Source organism: Syngnathus floridae, chromosome 10 (genome assembly GCF_059516105.1).
Source record: "Syngnathus floridae isolate MCC-2025c chromosome 10, RoL_Sflo_1.0, whole genome shotgun sequence".
Lineage (NCBI taxonomy): Eukaryota > Metazoa > Chordata > Actinopteri > Syngnathiformes > Syngnathidae > Syngnathus > Syngnathus floridae.
This window is the reverse complement of record NC_142422.1, coordinates 3,318,421-3,335,000: the sequence shown is the minus strand read 5'-3', so window position 1 is coordinate 3,335,000 and position 16,580 is coordinate 3,318,421. Positions and strand designations below refer to the sequence as shown.

General features: G+C 42.9%; 2 protein-coding genes and 1 non-coding gene across 4 annotated transcripts; 1 reads left to right on the top strand and 2 right to left on the bottom strand.

The window, feature by feature from the left end:
* Positions 1-3,047: 3,047 nt before the first annotated feature.
* On the bottom strand, positions 3,048-9,481 carry cdh17 (cadherin 17, LI cadherin (liver-intestine)). Its single transcript, XM_088388108.1, has 19 exons — positions 9,428-9,481; positions 8,485-8,539; positions 7,854-7,949; positions 7,633-7,770; positions 7,413-7,548; positions 7,185-7,343; positions 6,823-6,975; positions 6,558-6,763; positions 6,366-6,497; positions 6,126-6,276; positions 5,842-6,051; positions 5,703-5,779; positions 5,438-5,626; positions 5,111-5,355; positions 4,722-4,852; positions 4,430-4,654; positions 4,242-4,352; positions 3,756-3,872; positions 3,048-3,667 (listed from the first exon to the last, which is right to left on the bottom strand). The coding sequence occupies exons 2-19, from the start codon at positions 8,530-8,532 to the stop codon at positions 3,585-3,587; spliced, it is 2,607 nt and encodes an 868-aa protein (XP_088244234.1). The 5' UTR covers positions 8,533-8,539; positions 9,428-9,481; the 3' UTR covers positions 3,048-3,584.
* Positions 9,482-10,947: 1,466 nt separating this feature from the next.
* Positions 10,948-16,571, bottom strand: gem (GTP binding protein overexpressed in skeletal muscle). 2 transcript variants are annotated; one of them, XM_088386673.1, is made up of 6 exons: positions 16,427-16,570; positions 16,293-16,339; positions 13,031-13,402; positions 12,542-12,618; positions 12,224-12,428; positions 10,948-12,027 (listed from the first exon to the last, which is right to left on the bottom strand). In XM_088386673.1, exons 3-6 carry the CDS (start codon positions 13,353-13,355, stop codon positions 11,765-11,767), a joined length of 870 nt encoding a protein of 289 aa, XP_088242799.1. In that variant the 5' UTR covers positions 13,356-13,402; positions 16,293-16,339; positions 16,427-16,570; the 3' UTR covers positions 10,948-11,764. The 2 variants fall into 2 exon arrangements, with proteins under 2 accessions (XP_088242799.1, XP_088242798.1); XM_088386672.1 differs by having other exon boundaries at positions 13,031-16,339; positions 16,427-16,571.
* On the top strand, positions 14,132-14,241 carry trnal-caa (transfer RNA leucine (anticodon CAA)). The gene is made up of 2 exons: positions 14,132-14,169; positions 14,197-14,241. It is a non-coding gene; the product is annotated as a tRNA-Leu (tRNA).
* Positions 16,572-16,580: the final 9 nt, after the last annotated feature.

Below are 16,580 nucleotides of genomic sequence, written 5' to 3'. Positions count from 1 at the left end.
TCAGTTCATATGACTTCGACCAGTAGGTGTCGGTAATGCGCATTGAAGCTGGTGCCACCTCGCCGTTAAACAAAACGAAGAAGAAAATTGTGTAACTTCCCGGTCACGAACGAGTCTTGAATTGCATTTCACGTTTACCAACAGAACGGGTCTGTGAGTGAACGAGTCAGTGAGTGAGTGATTTGCATATGCAGTTCATCTCGAGAACGGATCAGTGAGGGAACGAATCCTGACTTTCTCTTTCGCTAACCAGTCCATGGGTGAACTGCCTTCCCGTGCATCAACGGATCAGTCAGTGAACGTGTTGCGTCTCCCTCCTGGCGTGAACTATGGAAGCCAGAATGTCGATTTACGATTTGCCAAGGAAAGAAAGAACCACTCACTGAAACACCAGTTCTTTTATGCGCGTCTTCTCCAAGCTAACGGCTAACTTTATTGCATGAAGGGATGCGCCGTTATGCAACAACGGGGAGATTATGCTTCTCTTTGGGTCATCTTGATTTTATAACACTTAAAATAATGTTTATGCATATATGCGCCTAAATATTGTTATCCAATATATCTACTGCAATTTCACATTAGATTGCTGGTTTGAAATTTACTTTTATTATTATTATTATTATTATTATTATTTTAATTTACTTTTATTATTATTTTGATAAACATTAAAACCTGTTAAAACTTGTCTGGTGTGTTATTTTATTTTTTATTTTTTTGGGTATGAAAACAAAAATCTGACATTTGGTTAACTGCTTTATATGACAATATGTATTTGTGTTTTACGTTGTGTAATGTGTTGGTGTCCCCCAAAATAAAGAGCAAGTAGTCAAATACACATTCTTGACACGTACAAAAAATGCATAAAGTGTCCATGTGACGTCACAGATCAAACAGCCAATCGCAAAGTGGGGGTGAGGGCGGGTGTGGCACTTTTCACTTAAGCTTTGGCCATGACTTTTCCCTAATGAACTGGCCTGTTATTAGGTACACCTAAAAATGGTGGTGTACCTAATGGAGTGTCCAAGTGATGTCACAGATCAAACAGCCAATCAGAAAGTGGGGGTGAGGGCGGGTGTGGCACTTTTCACTTTCACTTAAGCTTTGGCCATGATTTTTCCCTAATGAACTGGCCTGTTATTAGGTACACCTAAAAATGGCGGTGTACCTAATGGAGTGTCCAAGTGATGTCACAGATCAACCAGCCAATCAGAAAGTCACCCTCGTTAAACACACCTGCGTGAAAACTTTTAGCCACTTTCACGGTCAAAAGGAGCTAAAAGTTTTCACGCACCTGCACTTAACGAGGGAATCACACGGACACTCCATTAGGTACACTGCCATTTTCAAGTGTACCTAATAACAGGCCACTTTATTAGGGAAATATTGTGGTCAAAGGTCACAGGTGTCAAGCTCTAGTCCTCGGGGCCGCGTTCCAACATGTTTTCCAAGTGACCCTCGTTAAGTGCAGGTGCGTGAAAAGTTTTAGCCACTTTCACGTTCAAAAGGAGCTAAAACTTTTCACGCACCTGCACTTAACGAGGGAATCACACAGACACTCCATTAGGTACACCGCCATTTTCAAGTGTACCTAATAACAGGCCACTTTATTAGGGAAATATCATGGTCAAAGGTGTCAAGCTCTAGTCCTCGGGGCCGCGTTCCAATATGTTTTCCAAGTTACCCTCGTTAAGTGCACCTGCGTGAAAAGTTTTTGGTCACTTTCACGTTCTGAAGGAGCTAAAACTTTTCACGCAGGTGCGCTTAACGAGGGAATCACACGGACACTCCATTAGGTACACCGCCATTTTCAAGTGTACCACTTTATTAGGGAAATATCATGGTCAAAGGTCACAGGTGTCAAGCTCTAGTCCTCGGGGCCGCATTCCAACATGTTTTCCAAGATTCACCTCGTGTATTTCCCTAATAAAGTGGCCTGTTATTAGGTACACTTGAAAATGGCGGTGTACCTAATGGAGTGTCCAAGTGACGTCACAGCTCAAACAGCCAATCAGGAGGTGGGGGCGAGTGTGGCACTTTTCACTTTCACTTGTTTCCCTATTGGCCTGTGATGCACATCACTAGTTCAAAACAATCTTATCCCGACGTGTCAAAACAGCTGACTGGTTAGTGACGCGGGCTCTTGCTGAGTAAGATCTTGGTTCGATCCTGATTGCGAGAAAATGCTTTCATTGTACCCTTTATTTATTCTTTTTTTTTTTTACCTCGTGTAGTGTACCTATTGAAGTATCCATGAGGTGTACCTACATATGTTGTCATATAAAGCAGTTAACCAAATGTTTTAGGTTTTAATTGGCAAATATAAAAACAAGGAATAAAACACCAGACAAGTTTTAACATAACTGTTTATTAAAATAATAAAAGTAAATTTCAGACCAGCAACCCAATGTGAAATTGCAGTAGATATATTGGATAACAATATTTAGGCGTGTATATGCATACACGTTATTTAAAAACTACTACAAGTGTTATAAAATCAAGATTACCCAAAGAGAAGCATAATCTCCCCGTTGTTGCATAACGAACGGCGCATCCCTTCATGTAATAAAGTTAGCCGTTAGCTTGGAGAAAACGTGCATAAAAGAAGTAGTGTTTCAGTGAGTGGTTCTTTCTTTCCTTGGCAAATCGTAAATCGACATTCTGGCTTCCATAGTTCACGCCAGGAGACTGATCCGTTGACGCACGGGAAGGCAGTTCACCTACTCCTTCGTAAACAGGAAGTGACGTCAGTTTCTTCTTCGTTTTGATTTACGGCTTGGTGGCACTAGCTTCAATGCGCATTACCGACACCTACTGGTTGAAGTCATATGAACTGAAAAAAGAACCGGCCTTGACTGCTCAGTGACAGACGGCCAGTGAAGAAAAGAACCAAGACAAAAAGATTGAGTGAAATGTCACAGAAGGCTTTCCAGTGAAAAGAAAGTTGCTCGTGTGTTATGTCACCTGCAGGCCCACGTGCATATATACACACAAATTCTACTCAAGCGATCTTTTCACACACACCGAGAAAAACACTATCGAGAATGTAATCGTGGCTCCCATTTGTTTTATTGGGGGAAAAAAACAACAAACATTATATTCAACAATTTTAATGTTTCCATAGTTGAACTTGGTTGGGGCCACGTCAATAAATTAGGGTGGGACCACCTGACATGCTTAATCTTGCTTTGCAATTTTTAACATGTCTTTAATTTATTTATTATGTCTTAAAAGTATATGGTAAATGTAGGAATGGTAAAAATATTGACATTAATTTCATTCATTATAAGTAAAATTGATATGTTAAGATTCAAAGGTATTTTCCCTAAAATTATTTGTCATTGTTGGGGAAATTTTAGGTATCAAAAGTATTTGTGGTATCAGTTTTTGCTAGTGATATCCGTGACTAGTGGAGAGTGCTCGTACTGGTACAGTCTGAAAAAAGTGGTATTGAACATCCTTTGTAAATACAACATGCCCAAGAAAACAAAATGTGGGGACAATTGGCAGCTAAGCAACTCTCTCAAATGTACACGTTTTTCCTATAGATGTCACCCAAGAAAGTCTTCACATGACAAATATTGTGTCTACATCAAGACGTTCCTCTCCACCTCGTCGCTGTTCTTACTGCTTTTACTTGAACGCTTGATGGCAATGATGAGGACCAGAACTGCAAAGACCAACAACAGTGGCTGATTAGTTTAGGAATTGTAGAGAGTGAGCGGAAGGAGCAACTGAGTAAAGTTGGTGACACTCACCACAGAAGCCCATAGTTCCAGCCAGGATGCCGATGGTGACTCCCGGTCCGTATTTGAAGCCGTGCTCGCCAGGCGCCGTGTAACAGTAGCCCAGCTCTGTGCATGTGCACACGTTTACTGGTAGATGGAGAAATAGTTTAGCATATGAACATTTTTTATTTTAACAGAAAACTCACCACACAACAATTATTTTTTTATTTATTATTATTATCCTTTTTTTTTAAATACTTAATATTTAATATTAATTTTTTATTTTATTTGTTTTTTAAATTTCTCATTTTTATTTTTTATTATCATTTTTTATTGTAACACAAAACTCTACACAATTATTTATTTATTTATTGTTATCATTTTAAAAAAAAACTTAATATTTAATATTAATAAAAAAAAAGTTTGTTTTTTAAATTTCTCATTTTTATTTTATTTATTTTAAATTATCATTCATTTATATATTTTTTTAAATGAAAATTAACCTGCTTCACTCACCCTCCAAGGGCTGCGTGACTCCCATTCCCGCATTATCTTTTATGTTGATGGGCAGGGTGAACGTCTTGTCTTCCGTTGGGGTTTTCTTCAAGATCAGCCTGGCTGTGGTTCCTGCACAGCACACAACAGAGGAACGTGACGGAAGTGCACACAAGTATATCGCAAAGTCCTCGCATCACTTGGAGTACCGTCAATGGTTTGCAGCTCCCAGTTGTGGGATTTCTTGCCCTGGGCAAAGGTAAAGGTGAAGGGCTGCGAGAATGGGGCGTTGTCTCCATCTTGAGCCCTGATGACCACCGGCTCGGGTTTCTTCAAGCACATGAAGGCCTGCGACTCGATCAATTTTGGGACGTTGTCGTTCACGTCCAACAGTCTCACTGACACCACGCGCTCGTTGAACTTTTCAGGGTTATCTGCGGGGTGGATTTGACATATGGGCATTACGTGGACTTCAATTTTTTTAAAAAAAATGTTTCTGACCTTTCTCAAAGGCAGTGACAGTGACGTCAAAGGTTTCCAGGGTTTCTCTATCCAAGTTGTCTTTGGTCTTGATTTGTCCTGTGGCTGCGTCGATCTCCAGCCATCCTTTGGTGTCGCCCTCCAAGTTGAATCTGCACAACAAACATCAACACTGGTTCAAACAAAGTCAGAGAAAACTAATCAATAGTTTACTCGTGTATGCACACGTGATAGAGGCAAAGCCCAAAACAAGCCGGCAGATTTAAAGTGCGAGGAATTATTGATGGCTTTGTGATTGATGCGCACGTGCTGCTTTTGAGGTCAGTCGACTCCATCGCATCACTCACGCACGGCATTAATAAAATGTTCCAGAAGGGGGCGGGGCAGAGTTTCCGCTGGTGGTCTTTTACCGTATCTCTTTGCCCTCGGGGTCCTTGGCCTCGACAGTGAGCAACACGGCTCCCTTCGTGGTGTTTTCGGGCACAACCACATCCAGAACGTCCAGGTTGAATTCAGGGACCTCGTCAACGTCGGTGACGGACACCGACGCGAAAGCGGTGGATTCCGAACCGTACTCAAGGCCCCTCATTAAAGGTTCCGGGTTGCGAGCGTCGATTTTCAACTTGTAGGAGGACGAGGTCTCAAAGTCAAGAGGCTGTGGGCGAGTGGATGGATGGCAATGAAATGAATAGATGGATAACATTAGCTTAATTATGCTAGCAAGGTCACATTTGTACCTTTGCAATGACTACATGGCCGACGCCTTTTCCGTCCGTTTCCACGGCGAACACGTCGTCGTCGTTGCCGGCTGTGATGTGAAACTCGATGAAGGAGCTGCCGCTGTCGGCGTCGTCGTCATCCGACGCGCTGACGGTGAGCACCGTTTGTCCCACGGCGGCGTCTTCGGCTACCGTGTAGCTGCCGTACTGCATCATAATATATTCTTGAGTCCTCTCCTGATTATCGTGATTATCCAACACCCTGCGATGATTGCGCGCTTACATCATTCTTTTCAAACAGAGGTAGCTCGTTGTTTACATCGATGACCTTGATCATGACCTTGCAGACGACGCTGTAAGCTAAAGGAAAAGAAGTGATGAGAAAACAAGTATAGCGATGTGTGTGTGCGTGTGTGTGTTACCTGGATCACTGACTCTGACATCCAGATTGTACACTTGATGATCTCTGCGTTGCAAGGAACGCAGCGCTTGGATTTGACCTGAGTTGGCGTCGATGGTGAAGGCTTCGGGCGAAGTGGAGGGCTGCTGGGACATGATGGCGTAGGTCAGCAGGGCGTTTAACGTGTCCGCTTCGTCCGCGTCCAAGGCCAGCAGTTGCCCGACCAGGCTACCTGAAAGCACGCCCGAGATTGACATTCAGATCGAAACGGTGACATGTTGAAGCACACAAAGATGGAGGCCTCACCGACAGGCTCGTGCTCCTGCACTTCAAATACGCTCTCCTCTTCGCTGCACACGGGCGCGTTGTCGTTCACATCCTCCACCACAACCTGGATCTCCATCGGAGGATCCACCTGGTTCTGATATTCATCCTCGGCCATCACGACCAAGATGTACTGCGAGCAAATAGAGCTCAAGGTCAAAATTATAACTCAAAAGAACCTTCGCCATGGTGATGTTGCGCAACAGTTTTAGAAACATTCACCATGTCCTTCTCCTCCCTGTCCAGCTCCTCTGTGAGCAGGATTTCTCCATCTTCAGTAATCTGGAAGGGGAACTTCAGTTCTCGTTCTTTCTGCACAAGCCTGTAGATGGCACTGGGCTCATTGGACTGGACCTAAAACCAGAGCACATTTTAATTGCGTTGCGTCAGCACGCGAGTGAATTTTCTCCTCACTGTGGTAATAGCTCGTGGGTAGGAACCCTCCAGATGCTCCTGGATGGTGATCCGACCAGGGTTGACCCACAGGTTGGGCTTCACCGCAATCTGCACCCGGGTGATGCCGCTCAGCGCCATCTCGGACTCTCCCGCCATATCGTGGACCTTCACGATTAAGGTATAATCGGGGTCCTCCAGAGGGTCCAGGTTTCTGTGTCTCATTTCTGACACCATAGAAGAAGATGTAACTTGAATGGCTACATGAAATAAAAATCAAACGCACCTGCTCTTTCCACACAGGTGAAGAAGGGGTTTTGGTCGAAGGGGATGGTCGGCGAGGGACAGTAGTCGTTAAATTTCGCTTTGAGAGAATCAGCGCTGCGATCTTCTCCTCGGGCGAATTGGATGGTCTCTTTGGTGTCGAGCATGTCCTGTCCTGTCATACAAGGATGGAGCAGCGTTAGGAAAACAACTCCATGCAGATTTGGCCGGTCTATTCAGTCGTGTGCAATCTCACGAGATTCATTCCGGCATTCCGCTGCCAATCTGAGTTAATCTTACTCACACAAGATGATCTGCGTAATCTGGTTTTTACTCGGACAGATTACGGACAGACACTTTCCACGTGAGGCCGCCGAGTGGTACCTAGCTCGTTTGTGGAGATCTCGCCCGTGTCGGGGTCCACTTGGAAGAGCACAATGTTGTGTCGGGCGGGGATCTGGCTGACCAGGCTGTACGTCAGACGAGCGTTGGGGGTCGCGGGGTCGTCTTTATCCAACGCAAACACGCGAGTGAACGGGACGCCTGGAATGAAACATAGCAATGCGTCCTCAGTTGGATTGAAATTGAAAATGTTAAAAATAGAATACACACCTGCTGGCGAGTACTCTCGGACCAAAGCGGTGTAGGTACTCTGGTTGAAGTATGGAGCGTGGTCGTTGATGTCCAGAACGTTGATGGTCACGTAAATGGGACCCTCAACGACTTCATTGTTCTGTAACGCCTCCACCTGAAGACAACCACGGAGTTGAAGGAAAAATAGAGAAGTCAATTTTCTAGTTTTAAAATCCACAAGACATTTTTCTCCACGCACCCTAACGAGATAGTTGTCATTGTGGGACCAGTCCAGAGGTTTGTCCAAATAAAGCCAAGCATCAGCTGAGATCTTGATGGCATCGCTGCCTTCTCCGCTCAATCTGAAAGCGTCCACACCAGGATGTTCCACCTGGAACTGAAGAAAAATGACCAAGACATTGGTTAATTTACAAAATGGAACAATTTGTGAGCACATGTGTGTGTTTGTGTGTGTAGTACCCGACAGAGGACGTAGGGAACAGGCGTGCCCTCTTGCACATCCAGCACCACATTCTGAAAGGGGATCTTCTTGTCCTCCAGGCCCGACCCAGCAACCTATCAAAAGTTAAAAAGTGTATTAGCATAAGTGTGCACACCCTCCAAACCAATCACACAGGAAGTCGACACACACTTGCCACCATTTAGAGTAACTTCTGATTAACCCCAAATAAAGTCACTTGTTTTAGAAAATACCTTTTTAAATATGAAATAAAACTTAAATATATAATTTAAAGGAGTTAATAATATTTTCAGTGGTTTTCTGATAACTAAAACGGGCTAGCTTTTTTTTCACCATCTTGCAATCGGAAAGCTGAACATGGAAGAAACAATCTTTTCACTCCAGCTCCCAAATGGCAGTGGAGCAAGCAAGCTGAGTTATTGATTGAACCGGCATGACATGGAAATATGTCTGGCAATTCTTAGACATGCGGGACGGGACAAAGGACACCGTTTCGCTTCAATGAATCAACCATGAGTCACATTTTTACATCACGTATGGCTTATCAGGAAATGGAGTGTGGCTCCTCTCTGAGATTTTTTTTGTGTGTGTGTGTTTTGACATTTTCTTATGAATATGCAGTGTACTCACAGAGCCGAGCAAGAGTGCCAGAAGACACAGATGCACCAAGAGAGTCATCGTCAATCTGCAGATAAACAAGGACACAGAGTAAAATGTGTTTTATGTAACATTAATTTTTTGTAGTGAAATTTGAGTTCCAAAAGGGTCAACTACAATAATGCAGGCCCCAGTAAAAAAAATAAAAAAAATAAAATTAAAAAATTAAAAAAAAAACTACAATAACATGTTCTGTACATGAACTATCTCTGGGGGGGCGGCCATTTTTAAAAAGGTACCTTATCTATGGCATAATAAAACATTTAGTCATAATACTACAGACACATGAACATGACTCAAGAAGTACAATGAAGTGGGAAGTGACCCTGGTAGACAAGAGTGAAGGTGACATTGAGTGGCGGTGACCTTTTTATTTTAAAGTCACCAAGTCACCCTATTTAACAACTACATGTCTAATCTACTTATTTTAAATTTGCTTTTACTTTCCAGAGGACTATGACCCATATTGCATGATAAGCCCAAGTATTTTCACTTTCTTTGAGTGACAGCACTAGTGTACAAAAACATGTACTGCCAAAAATGCATAATGTATAACATTATTTGTTGGATTGTCACATATTATTCTCATATATTTAATATGGCCCATAGAGGACTATCTTAAAAAAAAAAGAAAAATGCAGCAGATAGGATCAAATCAAAAGCATTGACAAATCCACCAAAACTGTAAAATAAATTCAAATTCTTCTTTTTCCAATGACTAGATTCAATAACCTTAAGTTCTTGTCGTCACCTTTTGCAAACAACCAAGGTCATGCTCAGGAAACCCCTGACAACACATGCTAAGGCCTCCATGTAAAAAAAAAAAAAATCAACACTAAAATCCCCTTTAAAAAACAACAAGCTTAATTAAATACATGAATGAATGCATGTGTGGACGAGAGTCGAGGAGACGTACCTTTCTCCGGAAAGATCCTGACAATCAATCCGGGTGTGACTGATGTAGGCTCTTCCTGGCCTGTCAAACGTTAACCACGTTAACCAGCACTCTTTTATTGGATCTAATCATTGTCTAATCAGTACGTTTTCCCACCGATAGGCGCCGGACTCAAAGAGCAGCGAGGAAGAAATACTGTAAGGACTTTTTTTTTTTCTTTCTTGCTTTAAAGACAGACTAAGACACATTTGTCACATTGAGTTTGTTTTATGAGGTCATTGTAGTGGAGCATGCAGGAGTTTAAGTAAAAAATTAGTAAAAAAATATTACTGTATTTAAGTTGGCTATAAATGTAAAATAAATTGCTTGTAAAGGGGTTTATTAACGTGCTAAATTTTACTACTTTAAAGCTTTCCAATGAAAAAAAAATTAGCACAAATAAATAAGAAATATTTCTAACATTTTTAAATGTGTTTTTTTATAAGATGCATTTCTAAAATATGATACTGTGATGACATGAATTAAAAGGACTGTAAAGAATTAAATAGCTTTCGCTGCATGTTTTGCATCAATCGACATTGCGCCGCTCCTTCCGGTGTGCACACCTTGGCCACCTGGGGGCAGTATAATATAGACAAGTCGGCTACATTTGAGTCAAGCACAGTTCATTTAGTCATTCTTTGCAAAAGATAAAGAATTCCTAGCAATGACATTGTTTATATTGTCTGTCTCCATGTGTTGTGTCATCATTTGTGTTCAACTACCTGTTGCAAATATGGATTTACCATTTTGAGGCCATCCTATACTGTGACTGATACAACCCCAAGGCAAGAACGTGAAGAAATCATGAGCAAGTTTCTCATGGTCAGACTTTGACCTGCACTAGTGAGAGCGCTTCCTGTCAGATTGTCCATTAGCTGATAAGGCCACGTGTCGTCAATAGCGCTGATGGATCATCGCATCGGAGCAATCCCTCTAGATCGCTGCGGTCACCGGGCAGGTCACCTTGGAGCAACCGACCTAGTTGATATCCAAGCATATTTACGCGTCAAAAAAAATCTGCGATCTTGCAACATCCTGCGGAGGAGGGGGAAAGAAAAAAAAAGGCAATCGTGTGAATCCTTAACTGCACGGCCTGTGAATGAGTCATGGTTTCGACAGCAACGCACAACCTGCCATTGCCGACACCTCGCACAAGCGCGTCCAATTCGCATGGATTATGTAACGTCGCAGGCCAGCATGCGCAAACACCTTCTGTTTGACAAGTTGGGAGGGCCCTGCACTTGCTTCTTGAAAGATGTTTGAGCATTTTGTCCATATCCTTACGCAATGTTGCCCTGGCGATATTCTCTCAGTTTTTTTTTGCAGCTTTTCCGAACAAGTCTAGAGTTGCAACCCAGGCACTGAGCATCCAATCATGTAATTATTTGATCTTTTTTAATATTCACCGTGATGTCGTCACCCTGTGACTCATGTGTCACGTGTTATTTTTAGTGTTCATCATGTAACTCCATTGTGTCAAATGTGAGTCACACACAAAGGAGATTTTCCTTTTATCTTTATTGAAATGAGCAAATGGGGAGGTTACGTGGCTAAATGGCAACATTGCAGGGATTTGCATTGATATCAGGTGCTGTATAAGCTAAAGATCACCTTTAGAATATTCTCATTCATCAAAAAAAACTCACATTTAAAATATTAACAACAACGAAAATGTCACCTCTCACACATACATCCCAAAAAAGATCACACGCCAAAAACCTTTGCCCGCAAAAAACTCAAACGCGGCAGAAGATAATTCAATTACTCAAAACACTTCATGTAGACACATCCCTAAAAAATCCTCTCACAAATAAAAACTCACTCATTCTCCCTCGCTACAACACACTTAAACCCTCAAATAACTCTCAAGCACGGTATAACATGCACAAAAAAATCACAAATGTTAAAAAAAGGTTGGCACACAACACAAAACTGACAACAAAAAATCTGCCACACAACATAACCCCACAAAATTAAAAAAAAAAAACCATTCACACACAAGAAACCTTTCATTATAAAAACAACAAAAATCCAGTCAGGCTCTTTCGGTCTCTCTTCCTTGCGTTTTTCTTATGGGTGACAGATAAATGTGTTAGTTTTGACCTATTCTGCACTTTATATGTTGACCCTTGTGTTACCATGGAAATACATTGTACAGTAAGCAGGACTGAATGCAAATAGCAAGAGAGGTATAGGAAACACAAATAAATAATCCTCCTTGTCCATGGGTTGCTTGTAAACAGTAAACATGTCCTTCAAATTGTTCTTGGAGCCCCTCATTCAGTCCACTCCTCAGTCTTTCGGTCAATTGTTCTCCTACAGAACGGACAAGTCGTGGCAGGATTTTGATTTGAGCCAAAACGCAACGCTGGGATTGTTCCTGGCTACCATCTTGTCGAGAAAACGTTTGGCCTTAGTGGGGAGGCTCTCCCGGCGGGAGCGGCGGGCGGCGCCCTTGGAGTCCTTGCGCAGACGCAGTTGTCGAACGATGCCGCGGAAGGCCTCCCACACATTGTGCTGCATGGCGGCGGAGGTCTCGATGAATTTGCAGTCGAAGACGGCGGCGCAGGCGCGGCCCTCTGAAGCCAGAATATGTAGTGTGAATTTTTTATTAATAAAGATTTAATTTATATTATTCTATTTTTTCCTATTTGTATTATTTTATAAATTTTATTATTATTTAAATCCCACGCTAACATTGCCCCTTAACCACAAGAGGGCGCCAAAGCAACATTTTGATATTAGACACAGTAATAGCTTTTTAAAGGTTCTTACCGTTGGTAGAAACCTCTCTGCGTCGCACCAGGTCACATTTGTTGCCAACCAGGATGATGGGAGTGTGTTGGGCAGGGCGAAGGCGGCGCAGGGTGATGCGGAGCTCCGACGCCCGTAAAAAGGACGCTCGGTCGGTGATGGAGTACAGCAGCAGGAAGGCGTCGCCTGAATGCATGTAGCGCTCTTGAGCCCATTCGCTGTCACTCTGCAAAATAGTAGATGATCAGTATGATGGGCGGATTATGAGGGGGGAGGGGATTCGATCATAGTTCACCCTCTCCTCTGGTGTTGTTGACTCGGGATTTTGTTTTGACTCACCTCTGTATCCCATGTGTCCAACAGGGTGATTGTTGCCGTCTCTCCATCCACATCCAGCTCTCGCTCACGTAGTTCTTCTGAAATAATGAAAAGTCAGCAATAAATTAAAAGGATTCATTTCAAATTAGTGATTGTAGTTTGAATTCTGTCCCTAAAAAAATTGCTCCATGTAAATAAGGCAGCAAATTATTGTAACCTAAATGTGTATCTATTTTCTAGTGCGCTTATCCATATTTGGGTCCTTATTTGCTCTCTGTCTGAGGTTATTTTGATACATTTTTGAGTTTTTTTTAACTGGGTGAGAAGTTTTGGAGCGAGTGGGTATGGCGTCAAAAAGTTGTAACTCGAGGACCACGTGTTAAAATAGTCAAAGCTCAAAAACACTTTAATCATACAACAATCACAAGTATATTATTACAAATCTTTTTTTATTTTATTTAAGACAGGAAACTTGCTGAAAAAGTTATTGCAATTTAAATGAATTCTCACCTCCGCACAGCTCGCAGTCATCACTGTCCATGCTGTCCGCGGCCCCGGAAAAGATGCAGGCGAAGGCGCTCTTTCCGACCCCTCCGGCCCCGAGTAGCACCACCCGGTAGGGGTTGACTGAATCGGCGGAGATGACCGAGTCAGACGAGGAGGACCAGCTGCCGCGGCTGCTGCCACCGTCGGACTCTCCGGCGGAGCTGGCGCACGACTTGGACCTGGAGATGCAAGCGGGTACACGAGCGAGGAGGCTGTCCGGGTCGCAGATGCTCCAGCGGTGGATCTCGGTCTGGAGGCGGAGACTGTGCCGGCGCACGCTGGACATCATTGTCCCGTTGTTGAAAAAAAAATCAGCCGCTTGGGCTTCTTTTACTCCTAACCAGAAATTTAACGAGGGAACTTTTCAATTGCAAGCAGGATTAGTTGAGAAACATGTTGCTCGTGAAATGGAGCGTGTAGTGCCCCCTCGGCGTTAATCTTGCAATGCTGCTGGGATTTCCCTGCATGTTTATATGAGGAGGTCCTCCTCTCTCTCTCACTCAGTCACTCGAGGGGGTATAAAAGCACTCAGACAGGGGGGAGGGGAGTTTAGATGCACTCCCACACCAACACTAATGTGCACTAATGGTCCACGGAGACTCCAGGTACGTGCATTGAGAAAATGATTACACAACATATGCATGAATATATAAAGGGGCTTAATGGATTTGCTCTCACTTGGAAATGTGTCTTGCTGTCATTCACACTGAATGTTCTTTTCACATTCGGGCTGGCAGTGGTGTCTAAGAATTAGAGATGGAGAAGCGGAATCGGGTGGAAATGGCAACAGTTAAATGGCTTTAAGCGTTTCGGGTCACATAAATGACATTTTCAAAACCTTCTCAAGTTGAACATCATCTGGTTGACTACTAGGCCACGTGAATGATGTCACAGGCCTGATCTGGCCTTTGACTCTTGAGGTGTAATCTAATACTTGAGCAGGAAATATTTTTTTCTGCTGCTTGCCAACATCAGATGTTGGAATCTAAGTTGGCGTTTTGAAAGTCCAGGCAACTGTAGCCTGCGTTTTCAGTAGCTACCTTTGATTACTACTTTCATTTATCAGTCAGGATGGCCGAGCGGTCTAAGGCGCCAGACTCAAGGAACGACTCCTTCCAATCAATTGGGAATTCTGGTCTCCAATGGAGGCGTGGGTTCAAATCCCACTCCTGACAAGACTTTTTTTTTTGATGAATCAGTCAGCATTTATCTTCACGCAGCATATTGTCCCAAATTTTGACAGATGCTTATTTTCTGAACTACGGAGAGAACGAGGCATGATGCTTGCTCATTTGTTACTATGGAAACTGAACTGAATACAGTCATGTTCTTTGCAAGACGACCATAAAGTCATGTTTCTTTTTTTTTCATTTAATAGACAAATTGTGTATCGGAAACCTGATTTTACTCGACTCTCTTTAATACTTAATTTTTAATCTCGGCTTGATCTTGGAGCGCTTTTACACAAATTGTGGGATTAGACTTTTTTGTCTGCTGTTGTTTGTGTCGTGTATCAAACGGCGTGGTCTCATCTACTGCGGCCTTCTGCTCTGATCTCATCTGGCTGACAGACGACACGGGCGACATTAAATCCTTGTTAAGTGCTGGACGTTGACCAGGGTCAGGGGCTTTCGTACGGCACGTTGGCAGGGTCTTGGCGGTTCGTTTAGATTGAGATTCTGTGTCACAAACTGGTTTCAACCTTAGAAAGAACAACCGCAATGCAGCAGGTTGTCTGTAGACCGAGAGGTCATAAATAGGGTGAAGGGCAAAGTCCATCAGGGATGGGAGGGGCGAGCATGAATACCAGACAGGATGTTAGAGCCACGAAGGCCGCTGCACTCTGAAGGCCGTGTGCCCAATTCGTTCAGCGATGACTCGGGCCCGCAAGCCTTCACCGTGTCTGTGCCATGGCCAGTGAGGCGGCTTACGATAAAATATTTGGCGGGCTGAACGGTATGTGCCGCCTGATGCACGTGGCAAAAGCTCACGCGGCTTAAATGTCAATGACTCCGAGTGATCATGAATGAAATATAACACATGCAACTTCGGGGAGGGTTAATACCGGAGGCTCGGCCCGACTGCTTTACTATTCACGGGGATCACGTGAAATAAAGATCCAATCTGTCGTTTAGTTTCTCATCAAAACAAGTGCGCCCCGCCTTCATTCAAATCCATACGGTAGGTCTTTGTGCTGGCAGGCTTACAAAAAAAAAAAAAGTGGGGATTGGCCGCTAGTGGATGGTTAAGAGCTTTAGAACGTGCGCTCATCAGACACATGGCCCCGAGACAACATTTGAATCAATCTGACGGATCGCTTTTGCTTGTCGGACACGTGTTTAGTAGATACGCTGACACAAGATGAGCTCAAACAAACTAGCGTCCATCCCTCACGAGGGGCACGGGTGGGCTGGAGCTTGCCTCAGGTCATTTTGGGAGAGATGAGCTGGCCAACTGTCAATAATAGGCCCCATATTGAAACATAGAACATAAAAAAAGTCAATTAAATAGAAAAACGTATTTTTTAATTTTTTAAAATATTTTTAAAATTTTTCTATTTTAATTCTTTTATTTAAAATTTTTTTTTACTGTGTAGTGGCCATCTTTTTTAATTCAACAAACCTACTAACCAACATTAGAAGTTATATACAATGCTTTGTGCAGATCTGCAATGCTCTGACTCATCTTTCATTTTTAGGTCAAGGATTACGAGTTTGATGAAAGAATAACACAAAGAGATGACAAAATAATACCTTTTCTACAGACTGGAAGGATCGGAATAAACTCAAGTTAATTAAAAGTAAACAGTGGCTGTTATGAGAAAATCCAAATATCCCCGAAACCTAGTTATTACACAAGAAAATTGCCTGATAGATGGTGGTGACGGTCAAATAATTAGCCCTCAACACAGTTGAATACAACTCATACACAGCACATGCACAACACAGCGAGAACGTAACTCCCACGCGGCGGCTCAGTGCCGAGCAGCAGCGACAAACAAGGCTGACGAGTGTCTCACGTCGGTTAACCGGCGTGACTAACTCGACCATCATGTAGAAGGTCACAGCATGAGAAAAGCGGGGAAAAGCTTTTTGTTCGGTCAACTGAGCACTTAGAACGAAGGAGTTTAAACTAGATGAGTACTAAATTGATGCTCTGTATAAATTCTCGGTACGCAACATCTAAACTTACCTCAGGCATGATTAGGATGAACTGCTGTTATTACCTTAGATGGCCAGAATAGGAACTCTGCATGAGCAGCACGCATGAGCCCTGCAACAATGGAGAGGAAAAAAAAATGTTTGGGGGAAAAAAACCTTTTATTTATGACTCAATGGATTTAATGGCCATTTAGCTTACCGGTCACAACATTCGGGACTTCTGCAGAATCTGGGATCGTGTTTTCTCAGGAACAACTCCATCCATTCTTCATTTTAATTAAAATGATTTTTTTAAGATCAAGATAGTAATTAAGATGAGATGTGTTTGCATGTTAACAATAAAAATAAAAAAT

What these genes read in the sequence shown, in the direction of transcription:
- cdh17 (XM_088388108.1), bottom strand. Translation starts at nt 8,532, where the DNA reads ATGACTCTCTTGGTGCATCTGTGTCTTCTGGCACTCTTGCTCGGCTCT. An exon ending in CACCTGTGTGGAAAGAGCAG is followed by an intron (nt 6,764 to 6,822) that starts GTGCGTTTGATT and finishes CTATGGTGTCAG; the next exon opens with AAATGAGACACAGAAACCTG. An exon ending in TGGAACTATGGGCTTCTGTG is followed by an intron (nt 3,668 to 3,755) that starts GTGAGTGTCACC and finishes TGGTCTTTGCAG; the next exon opens with TTCTGGTCCTCATCATTGCC.
- gem (XM_088386672.1), bottom strand. Translation starts at nt 13,355, where the DNA reads ATGATGTCCAGCGTGCGCCGGCACAGTCTCCGCCTCCAGACCGAGATC. An exon ending in TGACTGCGAGCTGTGCGGAG is followed by an intron (nt 12,619 to 13,030) that starts GTGAGAATTCAT and finishes TCATTATTTCAG; the next exon opens with AAGAACTACGTGAGCGAGAG. An exon ending in CAGAGAGGTTTCTACCAACG is followed by an intron (nt 12,028 to 12,223) that starts GTAAGAACCTTT and finishes TTCTGGCTTCAG; the next exon opens with AGGGCCGCGCCTGCGCCGCC.